This window comes from Lutra lutra, chromosome 16 (assembly GCF_902655055.1).
Source record: "Lutra lutra chromosome 16, mLutLut1.2, whole genome shotgun sequence".
In the NCBI taxonomy this organism is placed as follows: Eukaryota; Metazoa; Chordata; class Mammalia; order Carnivora; family Mustelidae; genus Lutra; species Lutra lutra.
This window is the reverse complement of record NC_062293.1, coordinates 33,132,303-33,148,869: the sequence shown is the minus strand read 5'-3', so window position 1 is coordinate 33,148,869 and position 16,567 is coordinate 33,132,303. Positions and strand designations below refer to the sequence as shown.

The 16,567-nt window shown below is 37.8% G+C and overlaps 1 protein-coding gene across 9 annotated transcripts in view; it reads right to left on the bottom strand.

Moving 5' to 3' along the window:
• RAD51C (RAD51 paralog C) overlaps nucleotides 1-16,567 on the bottom strand; it is a 57,131-nt gene that overhangs the window by 33,870 nt on the left and 6,694 nt on the right. For 8 of the 9 annotated variants that reach the window (XR_007123351.1, XR_007123350.1, XR_007123349.1 and 5 more), the window contains exons 4-5: nucleotides 15,439-15,572; nucleotides 5,709-5,840 (exon numbers count right to left, since the gene is read on the bottom strand). Coding sequence is in view for 6 of the 9 variants with exons in the window: in XM_047707009.1 (XP_047562965.1) it covers nucleotides 5,709-5,840; nucleotides 15,439-15,572 (266 nt within the window). In the remaining 3 variants the exon portion in view is untranslated. The remainder of the gene's footprint in view (nucleotides 1-5,708; nucleotides 5,841-15,438; nucleotides 15,573-16,567) is intronic. The other variant, XM_047707012.1, reaches the window with a different exon arrangement.

Genomic DNA, 16,567 nt, shown 5'->3' with positions numbered 1-16,567 from the left:
TCAGTAAGCTGTCTTTTAGTCTTGTTGACTGCTTCCTCTTCTATGCAGGAAGCTTTTTATTTTGATGTAGTCCCAATCATTTATTTTTACTTTTGTTTCCCTTGCCTCAAAATGAAGGATAGTAATTTTAAAGTAGAGAAAGACTGTTTAAGGTTGACTGAATACAGTAAAAGATTATCTGGCACCTCCCAGCCCCAAATTCTTCAGAAAGAGTTATTTTAAATATTCTTCCAATACAGATCTTCCCCCCAGAAATATGACAGATACTACTGCAAGCGGACAGTGATAAAGAACTTCTATGAAAAGCAATGAGAAAAGATACCTACTCTGAAAAAGGCATCAGTTCCATAAGAAAACTGAGAAAGAAAAAGCTGTTTGGCTATTCCCACTGCAGTGATAATACCCTAAAATTTTTGTTTGTCTACAAAGGAGAAATCTGTGCTCCATCTAGGTTTCAATTAGGCACAAACTGGATGACATGACTTTCTTCTAGTTTCTAGACATCACTCTCTTCTAGTTTCCCTTCCCTGAAGCCACAGTGGTTTCCCCATGTATTATCTCACATCGGGCATCTTGGAAAAATCTAAACAGGAATTTAAATTGGTAATTAACTGAAATATATGACTAACTGGCATCCCCAACATGCAGAATATACTCTACAGACTACCAAGTGTTTAAGGTCTAACAACTGGGATATTTATTTGTATCAACACTTTTTGGTTAGAGGTGCACCATTCAATTCTGCAGCCATCAGGCACACACACAGCTTTTAAAAATTAAATTAAAATTAGACATTCACTTCCTTAGCAGCACTATTTTTCAAGTACTCAATAGCCATGCAACTGCTCTTACATGCATACAGACTGAGCATTTTCATCTTCCCAGAAAATCCTCTCAGAGAGCACTGATTTATAGAGTACAGGTATCCCCTGCTTTTCAAGAGTTCCTATTATGCCACTTTGCTTTTATGAAAGGCCTATATTAGTACCTGTTTTTGCTAACCATAAGAAATCCAAAGAGAGGGGCGCCTGGGTGGCTCTGCCTTCCGCTCAGGTCATGATCCCAGCCCTGCATCAGGCTCCCTCCCTGCTCAGCGGGAAGCCTGCTTTTCCCTCTCCCACTTTGTCTGCTTGTGTTTCCTCTCTCACTGTGTCTCTATCTGTCAAATTTAAAAATCTTAAAAAAAAGGGGGGGGATTTTCTCTTTTCTAAAAAAAGTGAAAAGATACAGTATTCAGCATTTGTTTTGCACAGAAACATCATAGAAGCAAGAGTACACCAAGGCAGGGCGAGCAGCATCACCAAGCTCCTTCCCCTGGGAATGATACTCAGCATCAAGCTTCCATCACTTTGAGCTGTGTCTGTCTGTGGATATCTATGCTCTATCTTGATTTACTTTGTGCATTCATTAGCAACATCTGTCCTAAGGTATCAGAAAAACCTAAGAAAAGTTATTTTTTGAGTCTGGGAACGTGAAAACAATTTTCCAAATAAATTACTGGTAGTTGGGGTGCCTGGGTGGCTCACTGGGTTAAAGCCTCTGCCTTCAGCTCAGGTCATGATCCCAGGATCCTGGGATCGAGCCCCAAGTTGGGCTCTCTGCTTTGCAGGGAGCCTGGTTCCTCCTCTCTCTGCCTGCCTCTCTGCCTACTTGTCAACTCTGTCAAATAAATAAAAATAAAATCTTAAATAAATAAATAAATAAATTACTGGTAGTTGCTTCTTTGCTTTATACCTTTTGGCTTACAAAATGTTTTTGTTAGAATGCTCTACTTTTGGATAGTGAGGGAAACCTGGATATAGTTTTCCCATTACACCTCTCAAGGAAAATGTACATAGATGTACCAGTTTACCAACTGCTAAACATCCCCAAATCAGAATTTGCACTTTTGGCAACTACTTGTAAAAGAATTACATGACAACTGCAAAAACACTGGGTTTACCATATTAAAGAGTGAATCTTTAAAATAATGATGTAGGGGAGCCTAGGTAGCTCAGCTGGTTGAGCATCTTTCTTCGGCTTGGGTCATGATCTCAGGGTCCTGGGATCGGGCCTCACATCGGGCTCCCTGCTCAGCGGGGAACCTGCTTCTCCCTCTCCCTCTGCCTGCTGCTCTACCTACTTGTGCTCTCTCTCTACCTCTTTCAAATAAATAAAGTCTTAAAAAATTTAAAAAAAAAATTAAATACAACAGTGAAGTAACAATCACTTTTAAATTAGAAACTTCTCGGGGCACCTGGGTGGCTCAGTGGGTTAAGCCGCTGCCTTTGGCTCAGGTCATGATCTCAGGGTCCTGGGATCGAGGCCCGCATCGGGCTCTCTGCTCGGCAGGGAGCCTGCTTCCCTCTCTCTCTCTCTCTGCCTGCCTCTCCGTCTACTTGTGATCTCTCTCTGTCAAATAAATAAATAAAATCTTTAAAAAAAAAAAATTAGAAACTTCTCTGCCTTAATACTTGTTATCCAAATGTTCTTCAATTGATAAACAAACAAAATATGATATACTGAAAAAATACAAAATTAATCAGTCATAAAAAGGATACTAATATATGCTAAAACATGGATGAATCTTGAAAACACTGTGCTAAGTTAAGGAAAGCAAGACATAAAAGGCATATACAGAACAATTCTATTTAGATAAACTATCCAGAAAAGATGAACTCATACAGATAGAAAGCAGACTAAGGGTTCTTAAGCGGATGACAAGAGGTTGCAATGGGGAGTGATGGCTAATGGGCACGGGATTTCTTTTTAGGGTGACGGAAATGTTCTAAAATTAGACATGATGGTTGAACAACTCTGTAAATATACTACAAACCACGGAACCGTACACATTAAAAGGGTAAATTTTATGGTATGTTAGTTAAATCTCAATAAAGCTGTTAAAAAAATTTCTGCTAATAATCAAGTTAATGCATCTCTGAAAGGATTCTATCATAGTTTGGCAAAGACTTTAAAAGACTCAAAGTTAGTAAAGAGGTGGAAAAACAAAAATTCCCATTCACCGCTATAGAGAACATACTCTGGAACATGCTTTCTGAGAGTGATTTGATAATATATAACAATGCTTAAAAACAGAGATATCCCAGGGGCGCCTGGGTGGCTCAGTGGGTTAAGCCACTGCCTTCGGCTTAGGTCATGATCTCAGGGTCCTGGGATTGAGTCCCGCATCGGGCTCTCTGCTCATTGGGGAGCCTGCTTCCCTCTCTCTCTCTGCCTGCTGCTCTGCCTACTTGTGATCTCTGTCAAATAAATAAATAAAATCTTTAAAAAAAAAAAAAAGAGACACCCCTACCAAAAATAAAAAAATAAGTAAATAAAAACAGATGTCTCTTTGACTTAATACTTTCAGGAAAAACTGGATAAATGGACAAAAAAGCATATATAAAGTTTTCTTATCTTTATTTATTTATTTTTTAAAGATTTTACTTCTTTGTCAGAGAGAGAGAGAGAGAGAGAGAAAACACAAGCAGAGGGGAGGGTCAGGCAGAGGGAGAGCAAGGAGCCCTACCCGGAACTTGATCCCAGGACTCAATTGAGCCACCCAGCCATCTCGACTGCAGTTTTTTAAATGGTGAAAACCTGAAGCCAACTTTATAGATAATAGGGGGAGGGGGGTGATTAAAAAACTATTCTATACTGGGACTCCGTTAGTAGAGCATGCAAATTTTGATCTCAGGGTTATGAGTTCAAGCCCCATGTTGGGTGTAGAGATTACTTTAAAATAAAAAAAAAAAAACAAACTTAGTAAGTTTGGAAAAATAAGTACACCAAACTCAAAGAGTAATCATCTCTGGGTAATAGATAATTTACTTAATTTCTACACTGTTGATTGCTTAGAACTTCTTTTACAGAAACTATATATAAAATTGTGAAATGTATTTATATGTATTTATGTATTTATATGGTAAATGTATTTATATAGTAACTGGGAAATTCAAAAAATCAAGCAAAGAAAAATTTATAAAGAGGAGAAAGTATGCCCTCAACCCCACAAAATCCTTTTACTAGAAGTAGTCATTAGGAACACTTTGATCCTTTCAGACCTTTCTGTTGATATATATAAATATAATGCATAAATAAAATTTTTATTTTTCTCAAAAGTGGGATCACATAAAATACACTGTTACGTGACTTGAATCTTTTTACCTTTTTTTTTTTTTAAGATTTTATTTATTTATGACAGAGAAAGAGAGCAAGAGAAGGAACACAAGCATGGGGGAGCTGGAGAGGGAGAAGGAGGCTCCCCTTGGAGCCAGGTGGCTTGATCCTAGGACAATGGGATCATGACCAGAGCTTTAAGGCAGACACTCAATGACTGAGCCATCCAGGCACCCCTTGAATCTTTTTACTTAATCGTATATCTGGATATAACTTGTTCTGTGTTAGTATGTGTATATTTACATTACTCTTCTTAAACACTGCATAGTATTCCATGTTACTGTTTACATTACTTTTTTAATCAGAAAAAATAAACCTATTTCTGTTCAACAAACAAAACAAAACAAAACAAAACTTAAGGAACCATGCAACCCATTAGCCTTGAGTGCCCCCTACTGGGGACTCTTCCTTGATATTAACAGAATGCTAAATTAAAAATTAATACAAGAAATAATTCAAACACAGAACACTATGCTTTTCAGTATATGGAAAAAAAAATCTAAAAACTCAAAAGAAAAGATACATGTTTTGAAATGATTTTATCGAGGCGTTCTTTATGTACTTAGGCTGAATTACAGGTATGAGCTATGAGCTAAGGACTCTAATTTTCTAAGGAAAATCAAGTTAGGTGGCTTGATCTTTTCCCATCTTCCTCCTGAACAGGTGTGTGTATTGGTGTGAGAGGTGACATGGGGTTGCGGAGTGGAAAGTGATGGCAAATAGGCAGTTAAAAAAAAGCTTGTTACAAAAAAAAGTCGTCACCTCACTCCTTTTTGTCTTGTCACTTCCAACTTATCTTTATATCTAACCTCACATTTCAAATCTAGAAGAGTTAGCTCTACCTTCAAACATCTAGGTTGTTCACACTATGTAATTTTTCTATCTTCTGAGTCTGTCATTACACAACATGTATTTTAGTATATGTGCTGCTGAAGCTAGCACCATACAACATGTAATAATTAAAGACCCAGAGTAAAAGAAAATGGGGACATTAGAAGAGCTTACCTGAAAAACAACAAACATATTTAGGTAAATAAAACCCAACATTGCAATTATCAAAGGTGGCATTTCTTTATCAAACAAGTCCATTTTAAAATATGGTATCTTGGGACGCCTGGGTGGCTCAGTTGGTTAAACAGCTGCCTTCGGCTCAGGTCATGATCCTGGCGTCCTGGGATCGAGTCCCGTATCGGGCTCCTTACTCATTGGGGAGCCTGCTTCTCCCTCTGCCTCTGCCTGCCATTCTGTCTGCCTGTGCTTGCTCTCTCTCCCTCTCTCTCTCTGACAAATAAATAAATAAAATCTTTAAAAAAAAAAATAAATAAAATAAAATAAAATATGGTATCTTGATTATGCTTTTTATATTCTAGGAAAACTGATACACAACACTTATGACTAGAATTAATTTTTCCTAAAAGTCAAACAAAAACTACATTCAAAACTGTGTCTGTATTATGCTTTTAGTCAAATTCTATTTAGCTATTTCTAGACATTAATATTTTATCCAAGCTTGACTTTATTATAAAATTCTCTTGGCTAATAATACTTACAGCTAATCTGTGGCTATTTGCAAGGCTGATCATTTGCTGGGCTAGGCCATTTAGTAATCGAGTACGAAGGGCTAGGTCATCTAGGTCATGACGAAAAGGAAAAGCAATACCATCCACTATCACTAATCGAACCTAAATACAGAAGAGATAATGAAATTAGGTTTGGTATTAAAATAAAATTTTAAAAAATAGCATCCCAAAAGCATGTTCATTGCAGGAAAAAAAAATCTATAAAATCCAGAGTTCTATTTCTAACTCTCCAAAATAAATCTATTCACCCAACGCTTTCTTGCATTAATCACCAAAAGTTAAAATGTACTCTGGTTTGATAATTTATAAACTTGAGGGGCGCCTGGGTGGCTCAGTGGATTAAAGCCTCTGCCTTCAGCTCAGGTCATGATCTCAGGGTCCTGGGATCGAGTCCCACATCAGGCTCTCTGCTAGGCAGGGAGCCTGCTTCCTCCTCTCTCTCTCTCTCTACTTGTGATCTCTCTCTCTGTCAAATAAATAAAATCTTTAAAAAAAAAAAATTTATAAACTTGAAAAAGTAATTCAACATGAAGAAGCAATTATAATTTTCTTATACTTTACCACTATACACAATCTTTACAGAGGCATTTTACACCAATAAAAAGCACTTCTGAAGTCTTAGTAAAATAAATTCTTCAGTATTTCAATTTTACCTTCAAGATTTTTTATGTTTAAAAAACTCTTTAAATATTAAATTATTGTATCATCTTCAAAAACTTCAAATTCTAATGGTGAGTGCTAGGAAGTGTGTAAACCTGGCAATTCACAGACATGTACCCCTGGGGCTAATAATACATTATATGTTAATAAAAAATTAAAAATTAAACAAAAAAGTTCAAATTCTTGGTATACTTTTTCTCCTTAATTTTAAATATAAGGCAACTAATCATTATAGAATCTGCTATAAGGGAAAATTCAGCATAAGGCAGCTTCGTCTTGAATTCCAATCAAGAAGATTCACTTAGAGACGATAAACATTTTCATGACAGTTTCACTTCTAATATAATCCAAATAATGGCTCCTAAAGTGAAGCTAGAGTAATATATAAACTTCACATCCAAGAACAAACAGAATTTGGAAACTAATCCAAATATAAACAAACAAAAAAACCCACCCTGTAAGATTATATATTTTTCTATCTAATATGGATTAGACTAAAGAAGAGGCTTTTTTTTTTTTTTAAAGATTTTATTTATTTGGGACACCTGGGTGGCTCAGTTGGTTAAGCAGCTGCCTTCGGCTCAGGTCATGATCCCAGCGTCCTGCGATCGAGCCCCGCATCGGGCTCCTTGCTTGGCGGGGAGCCTGCTTCTCCCTCCGCCTCTGCCTGCCATTCTGTCTGCCTGTGCTCGCTCTCTCTCCCTCTCTCTCTGACAAATAAAAAAAATCTTAAAAAAAAAAAAAGATTTTATTTATTTATTTGACAGAGAGAGAGATCACAAGCAGGCAGGGAGGCAGGCAGAGATAGGAGGAAGCAGGCTCTCCACAGAGCAGAGAGCCTGATGCGGGGCTCGATCCCAGGACACTGGGATCATGACCCGAGCTGAAGGCAGAGGCTTTAACCCACTGAGCCACCCAGGCGCCCCAAGAAGAGGATTTCATAACACCATGTCTAAGTAACCCATTTTTGTATATTTTATTTAAAGTATTCATTCCTTCATTCAGCATGTGCTTACTGATACCTACTATATGTTAGTCATTGTTGCAGGCAGCAGGGAACAAGAGAAAAGGTCCTTGCTTTCCTGGAGTTTATGGAGTGGAGTAAAGGACAATTAACATGTAAACAAACAAATAATTTCTGATAATGATAGGAGTTATGAAGAAATGAAACTGGGTAAAATGATGATGAATAAGTAGGTGATAAAGTAGAGGGAGGCTAACTTAGACTAGTGTCAGGGAAGGAGTCAATGAAAAGGGAGGCAACAGAACTGAGTCCTGGATAAGGACCTCTAGGAGTAGGGGCACCTGGGTGGCTCAGTGGGTTAACCCTCTGCCTTCGGCTCAGGTCATGATCCCAGGGTCCTGGGATCGAGCCCCGCATCAGGCTCTCTGCTCAGCAATGAGCCTGCTTCCCTGCTCTCTCTCTGCCTGCCTCTCTCCCTACTTATGATCTCTATCTGTCAAGTAAATAAATAAAATCTTAAAAAAAAAAAAAAAAGAACCTCTAGGAGCGAAAGAGAGCCCACATACAAGGAACTACACACATACTTTTGTGTATGGTGACACATGGTAACTAGACATCTTGTGGGGATTCTTTCATAATATGTAAAAATATCAAGTCACTATGATGTGTACCTGAAACTACCAGGATATTGTACATCAATTATACTTGAATTAAAAAAAAATACATTAGGGCCATGTGGGTGGCTCAGTGGGTTAAACACCTGCCTTCAGCTCGGGTCATGATCCCCGGGTCCTGGGATCAAGCCCCACAATGGGCTCTCTGCTCAGCAGGGAGCCTTCTCCCCCCTCCCCCGCCTGCCTCTCTGCCCACTTGTGATCTCTGTCTGTCAAATAAATAAATAAAATCATTAAAAAAAAAATTACACCAAGACACCTGGGTGGCTCAGTCCTTGGGCATCTGCCTTCGTTTGGGTCCCAATCCTGGCATCCTGGGATGGAGCCCTGCATCAGGCTCCCTGCCCAGTGGGAAGCCTGCTTCTCCCTCTCCCACTCCCCCTGCTTGTGTTCTCTCTCTCATTGTCTATCAAATTAATAACAAATATTTAAAAAAATATACCTTTGTTGTTTCACCTTCATCACACTTAACATAAATAAAAATTTAAACCAGCGTTCATGTTAAGACTACTTGTTCGGGGGCACCTGGGTGGCTTAGTGGTTAAGCCTTTGCCTTCAGCTCAGGTCATGATCTCAGGGTCCTGGGATCGAGTCCCATGTTGGGCTCTCTGCTCTTCGGGGAGCCTGCTTCCTTCTCTCTCTCTCTCTCTCTGCCTGCCTCTCTGCCCACTTGTGATCTCTCTCTGTCAAATAAATAAAATCTTAAAAACAAACAAACAAACAAAAAAAAAACTACTTGTTCGTCACAAGGTGAGCAACTTCTTTTGAATTGGACAGCAATCAAGTGCTCACTGGTAGCATGATTTTGCCATAGGTCAGATATGGATACATAAGAGCAAAATTAAAATCAAGAAAAACCTCATATATGCTGGTGGTAAGAATGTAAAACTATCTGGCAACTAGAAAAAACATTTCAGTGATCCTTCAAAAAATTAAACACAGTATTACCACATGAAAATTTCACTTCTAAGTACATACACCAAAGAACTAAAAACTGGTACTAAAACAAATGTATATACATACATGTTCATAGCAGCCACAATTCACAATAATCAAAAGGTAGAAAGAGCCCAAATGTCCATCAACAGATGAAAGGATAAACAAGCAGAAATGATGTATACATACAAGAGAATATTATCCTACCATAAAAAGGAATGAAGTACAGATACAAGTTACAAAGCAGATGAATTCTGAACTATCATGCTCAGTAAAAGAGCCAGCCCAAAAAGATCATATATCATATGATTTCCTTTATATGCAATACCCAAAATAGGTAAATCCATAGAGACAGAATACAGATTGGTGGTTGCCAGGGTCTTTGCAGGGAGGGAGGAAAGGGAGCAATTCCTTAAAGAGTATGAGTTTCCTTTCAGGGTGATAAAAACATTTTGGAACTAGAGGTAGTGGTTGTCAACACTGTGAATGTATTGACTGCACTGAATTGTTCACTTTCATTTATTTATTTTTTAAAGATTTTATTTATTTATTTGACACAAAGAGAAAGAGAGAGAGAGAGAGGGAGAGAGAGAAGCGCACACATACAAGCAGGGGGAGTGGGACAGGGAGCCCAATACAGGACCCTATCCCTGGACTCCAGGATGACATGAGCTGAAGGCAGATGCTTAACCACTGAGCCACTCAGGTGCCCCTGAATTGTTCACTTTTAAAAGGTAAACCTTGGGGCACCTGGGTGGCTCAGTGGGTTAAAACCTCTGGCTTCGGCTCCAGTCATGATCCCAGGGTCCTGGGATCAAGCCCTGCATCAGGCTCTCTGCTCAGCGGGGAGCCTGCTTTCCCTCCTCTCTCTCTGCCTGCCTCTCTGCCTACTTGTGATCTCTGTCTGTCAAATAAATAAATAAAATCTTTAAAAAAAAATAAATAAAAATAAAAATAAATAAATAAATAAATAAATAAATGGTAAATCTTGGAGGCACCTGGGTGAGCTCAGTCAGTTAAGTGTCTGCCTTCAGCTTGGGTCATGGTTTTGGGATCCTGGGGTAGAGCCAAGCCACCAGTCAGTCTTGCTCACTGCTCAGCAGGGAGTCTGCTTCTCCCTCTCCATTCCCCTCCCACTTATGTGTGTGTGCGCGTGCTCTCTCTCAAATAAATAAATGGAATCTTAACAAATAAATAAATGGTGAATCTTACTATGTGAAATTAACCTCAATAAAAAAATCAATGAAAACTTTCTGTAACACTCAGTTGGCTACAGAGATTTATAATAAAGAGTATTACACATTTTACTATTATTTGTAAATGGTGTGCTAAATATCTTTTATGTCAGCAACTTTATAATAAACTTACATATGTATATATGTGCATACACTTTTTTCTTGGAAAGCCAGTCACTAAACATTTACCAGTATACCAATTAAGCAGTAAGAAGAAACAGATCGTGTGTGTGTGTGTGTGTGTGTGTTTATTCATTTATATATTCATTCAGTGGTTCCCAAAGGCCAGAAAGTGATAAGATGATATATACACATTGCTGAAAGAAAAAAATACTGTCAACCAAGAACTATGTATCTGGCAAAAGCATTCTTCAAAAATAAAGCAGAAATTAAGATAGTCCCAGGGTGTCTAAAGGTTGGTTGCGCACCCGACTATTGGTCTCAGCACAGGTCTTGATCTTGAGGTCATGAGTTCAAGCCCCATGTTGGGCTCCAAGCCAAACATGGAGCCTACTAAAAAAAAAAAAAGATAATTCAGCTAGAGAATTCATTGCTAGTAGATCTATTGTAAAAGAAATGCTAAACAGAGTCCTTCAGGCTGAAAATGAAACATCAGACAGTAACTCAAATCCACACGCAGAAATAAAGAATATCAGTAGGGGCACCTGGGTGGCTCAGTGGGTTAAGCCTCTGCCTTCAGCTCAGGTCATGATTTTGGAGTCCTGGGATCGAGGCCCATATCAGGCTCTCTGCTCAGTGGGGAGCCTATTTCCCCCTCACTCTCTGCCAGCCTCTCTGCCTACTTGTGATCTCTCTGTCAAATAAATAAATAAAATCTTAAAAAAAAAAAAAAAAAGAATACCAGTAAATGTAACTACATATCTAAAACTCAGCATTAATGTACTTTTGGTTTGTAACCCCTCTTCTTTTCTTACATGATTCAAAAGACAACTATTAAAAAATAATTATAAATCTATATTGATAGGTGTACAATGTATAAAGATATAATCTGTGACAATAACATAAAGGGGAATAAATGGAGCTATACACCAACAAGGTTTTTGTATACTGTTGAAATTAATTTAGTATTAATTTAAACTAGACTGCTATGAATTAGGATGTTAATTCTAATTCCCCAGGGCAACTAAGAAAATAACTAAAAAATATATGATAAAAGAAATGAGAAGGGAATCAACATGGTACTATGGAAAATATCTAACAAAAAAGAAAGCAGGAATGGAGAAATTGAGAGATAAGATACAGATCTTCCTCAACTTACATCAGGGCTACATTCCAATAAACCCACACCAAGTCAAAAATATTAAGCTGAAAATGCATTTAATACACTTAACCTACCAAACATCATAGTTTAGTCTAGCCTAACTTAAATGTACTCAGAAAACTTACATTAGCCTACATCTGGGCAAATCATTTAACAAAAAACCTATTTTATAATAAAGCACTGAATATTTCATGTAATTCGCTGAATACTGTACTGAAAGTGAAAAACAGTATGGTTATATGGGTACAGAATGGTTGTAAGCCTATTGCTTGTTTATCCTCATGATTGCATGGCTGACTGAAACCTGTGGCCCACTGCCACTGTCCAGCATCATGAGAGAATACTGGTACCAAGTATCACTAGCCTAGGAAAAGATCAAAATTCAATGTATAGTTTTAACTGAGTATATATCATTTTTGCACCATTATAAAATTAAAAACTTAGGGCGCCCACGTGGCTTAGTGGGTTAAACATCTGCCTTCGGCTTAGGTCATGATCCCAGGGTCCTGGGACAGAGTCCCAAGCCCCAGATCAGGCAACCTGCTTAGCAAGAAATCTGCTTCTCCCTTTCCCTCTGCTCCTCCCCTTGCTTGTACACTCTCTCTCTTCCTCAAATAAATAAATAAATAAAAAGAATTTATACCAATTCTTCTCAAACTTTTCCAAAAAACAGAGGGAATACTTCTTAATTCATTCTATGAAGCCAGTATCATACTGATACCAAAGCTAGATAAAGACATCACCGATAAAGAAAACTACAGACCAATTACAGATGCAAAAATCCTCAACAAAATACTACCAAATGGAATCCTGCAACATATTAAAAGGATTTATATAATAATGTCTGGCCAAAGTGGACTCTCAATAAATATTTGGTGAATAAATAAATGTGCAAGCCAAAAAAAAAAAAAAAGCAGAACTATATTCTCATTTTCTTTTAGTGATGAAAGAAATGCTGGACAATTATTTCAAAATTTATAACCCAGTAATTCATCTAGTAGAAATATATGAAATATAGTGGTATATTAATTAAATTTAATCGAATTATGAGGCACCTGGCTGGCTCAGTGAGTGGAGCATGTGACTCTTATCACAGGATTGAGTTTGAACCCCATGTTGGGTGTCAAGATTACTTAAAAATAAAATCTTTTTTTTTTTTTTTAAGAATTTATACGATGGTTAAATCCACAGATTCAATAGAATCTCTATCAAAATTCCAACCGCATTTCTGCAGAAATAAACAAGACTCCACTCATATGGATCGAATTCAGATGAAATTGCAAGGAGCCCTGAGTAGCCAAAACAGTCTTGAAAATAACAATGTTGGGGGGTGCCTGGGTGGCTCAGTGGGTTAAAGCCTCTGCCTTCGGCTCAGGTTGTGATCCCAGAGTCCTGGGATCGAGCCCCGCATAGGGCTCTCTGCTCAGCGGGGAGCCTGCTTCCTCCTCTCTCTCTCTGCCTGCCTCTCTGCCTACTTGTGGTCTCTGTCTATCAAATAAATAAATAAAATCTTAAAAAAAAAAAAAAGAAAATAACAATGTTGGAAGACTCACATGTCCCAATTTCAGAATATACTATGAAGCTACTAATCAAAACCATGTGATACTGGCAAAGAACAGACATATACATTAATAGAGTCCAGAAATTAACCCACACATCTATGTTCAACGGATTTTCAACAAGGATGCCAAGCCCATTCAATGGGGAAAGAATAGTCTTTTCAGTAAATGGTGCTGGAACAACTGGGTGTCTGCATACAAAATGAAGTTGGACACTACTTCACTTACTTTATACTTACGTATAAAAAAATAACTCAACATGGATCAAAGTCCAAATTAAAAAGCTAAAGCTATTAAACTGGATGGAGTTCAGGACATGCTACTCCAAATTTTGGTACCTTGGCATACTGAGTATCCTTTTACCTATTTATTTATCTGGAAGAGAGCACGAGCATGCACATTCGTGCAAGAGGCAGAGGGAGAAAGAGAATCTTAAGCAGGCTCCACGCCCAGTGCCTGATGTGGCTTGATTCTCTTTCTCCCTCTGCCACTTGCACTCATACTCTCTCTAAAAAAAAAAAAAAAAAGTCACACACTTCAATATGACTGAGCCAACCAGGCACCCTTAAAGTAGGTTTTTTATAGTCAACATATAGTTCCATCTTATTTTTTCATCCACTGGCACAACCTTTTTGAAGGGCAGTATGTGTTTAACCAAAAAAAAAAAAAAAAAATTGGGGCACCTGGGTGGCTCAGTGGGTTAAGCCTCTGCCCTCAGCTCAGGTCATGATCCCAGGGTCCTGGGATCAATCCCCGGGCTCTCTGCTCAGCAGAGAGCCTGCTTCCCCCCTCTCTCTGCCTGCCTCTCTGCCTACTTGTGATCTCTCTGTCAAATAAAATCTTTTAAAAAAAAGTCTCAGAGGAGGCTTATTAAAGTTTGGTCAAAGACAGTCTCTGTCATGTATAATATTTATCAAGATTAAACATTCACATACTCTTTAATATAATTCTAATACTTGGAACTTATCCCATAAACAGGGACACCTGGATAGCTCAGTTGGTTAAGCATCTGACTTCAGCTCAAGTAACTCAGGTCCTGGGACAGAGCCCCAATCAGTGCTCAAGGGGAGTCCCTCTCCCTCTGCTCTTCCCCCAGCTCATGTTCACTTTCTCTTTCTCTCTCAAATAAATAAAATCTTAAAAAAAAAAAAAAGTTTATCCCATAAACATACTTACAAATGAACCCCAAGGATTGTCTCCTTGGATGCAGGGATGTAGGGATTACCTCCAAACCACTGTTAATAGTATCTAAAAGGCCACCAATAAGAGGATTAAACAAATTAAGATATTGAGTCTCTTCCCCCCAATTTTTTTAATGTAGTAGAATACATAGAATATTCATCTTGTAACCTGAAATTCTATTTCCATTAAAAAATAACTGCCCATTTTCCCCTTCCCCCCTCAGGGCCTTGTAACCACCATTCTATTTTATGTCTGAGTCTGACTACTCTTCACACCTCATATAAGTAGAATCATACAGTGTATCTTTTTTTGACTGGCTTATTTCATTTAACATAATGTCCTCAAGATTCATCCAAGTTGTACCATATGTCAGAAATTCTTTTCTTTTTAAAGATGAATACTATTACATTGTGTGTGATACCACATTTTGCTTATCCATTCAATGGACACTTGGGTTGCTTCCACATTTTAGGTAATATGAATAATGCTGCTATGAACAAAGGTTTACAAATATCTCTTCAAGACCCTGTTTTCAATTTTTTTGGTAATAAACTGAGAAGTTGAATAGCTGGGTCACAGGGTAATCCTATTTTCAATTTTTTGAGGAAACACCATACGATTTTTTTGAGGCAACTGTACCATTTTACATTCCCACCAACAGCAAAAGCACCTTCTTAAAATGAAATAAGACTAGCTGAAAAAAAAGAATGAAAAGGTTTATCCACATGTAGTGATACAGAAAGATATGCAAAACACTAAGCAAAAACAGAAGGTGCAAAACCATATTACAGTATTATCCCACTAACAAATACTAAAAATGAGTGGATAAATATTGCAACATGTATAAAAATTTTTTTGAGAAGACACAAAAGAAACAGTGAATAGTGGTCAACTTTAGGGAGAGATACTAGGAAGCAGTAGAAAGGAAGTTTTTCCATTTTATACCTTTCTAAATAGTTTGTTAGAAGCTATTCCACCATTACTGGAGACAGAACATCTTTCTATATTATTTCAATTTCTTACTTTGGACATAAATTATATACAAATATATGTTAAATGTGTATAAATGTAAGTAAATTGTAGGACAAAGAAGAAAGATTTTTGAACAGGCTTATGCCACACTATACTATTTACTTATTTTTCAAGCTAATCACACACCTCCAAAGATATTCCAAAAGTTAGCTGTATTTCAGTAGTTTGAGCCATACCTTTGAGTGTTCTGAAAGGAAGTCTGGAAGGAGATAAACTTGTGCCAACAGCTCTGTATAGTCACGACAACGAAAATAGTAAATATGGGAAAGAATATTTTCCAGAGTGAAATCCTCCAAAGCTTTTGGATGCTCTAGAATAAACAAAACAATCTTTAAATAAAGTAATCAGTTTTACTTGTTTTGATATATTGGTGATTGTAGGAAAACAATACATTTGAGTAACAAAATGCTTCACTGTGAATAAGAGAACTATTCACTTTAATTCAAAAATAAAAAAATTAAAACAAAATTACTATAAACTACTAATGCATAACTCCTGACCTCTTATTTTCACCTTCTCCACTATTTCCTTACATGCTAGGCTATCTAGAAATTGTTTATACACATAAACAACTCGAGTTTTAAAGCCTACCTTTTCATATTTCTAGTTATTCACTTCCATTAAATAGAAGTAACATAATGGAGTTTCTCCTTTCTTGTTTTTTTTAACTAGGACTGCAAATTAAGAGTTTAAAGGGAAAATGTTCAAAAGAAGCATCTTTTTCCCTTATGGTAACTTTTTCCCATTATTACTATAGCATAATTTGATATTTAAGTAGAAACAATGTAAGATTCTCCCTAGATTATATACTTTTTAAAAAACCAGTTTTGGGGGCACCTGGGTGGCTCAGTGGGTTAAAGCCTCTGCCTTCAGCTCAGGTCAAGATCCCAGGATCCTGGGATTGAGCCCCTCGGGCTCTCTGCTTAGCAGGGAGCCTGATTTCCCCTCTCTCTCTCTGCCTGCCTCTCTGCCTACCTGTGATCTCTGTCTCTCTGTCAAATGAATAAATAAGATCTTTAAAAAAAAAAAAAGTTTTGGGCTCCTGGGTGGCTCAGTGGGTTAAGCCGCTGCCTTCGGCTCGGGTCATGATCTCGGGGTCCTGGGATCGAGCCCCACATCGGGCTCTCTGCTCAGCAGGGAGCCTGCTTCCCTCTCTCTCTCTGCCTGCCTCTCTGTCTACTTGTGATCTCTGTCAAATAAATAAATAAAATCTTTAAAAAAAAAAAAGTTTTGGCAGGGTGCCTGAGTGGCTTAGTTGGTTAAGCATCCGACTCAATTTCGGCTCAGGTCATGATCTCAGGGTGT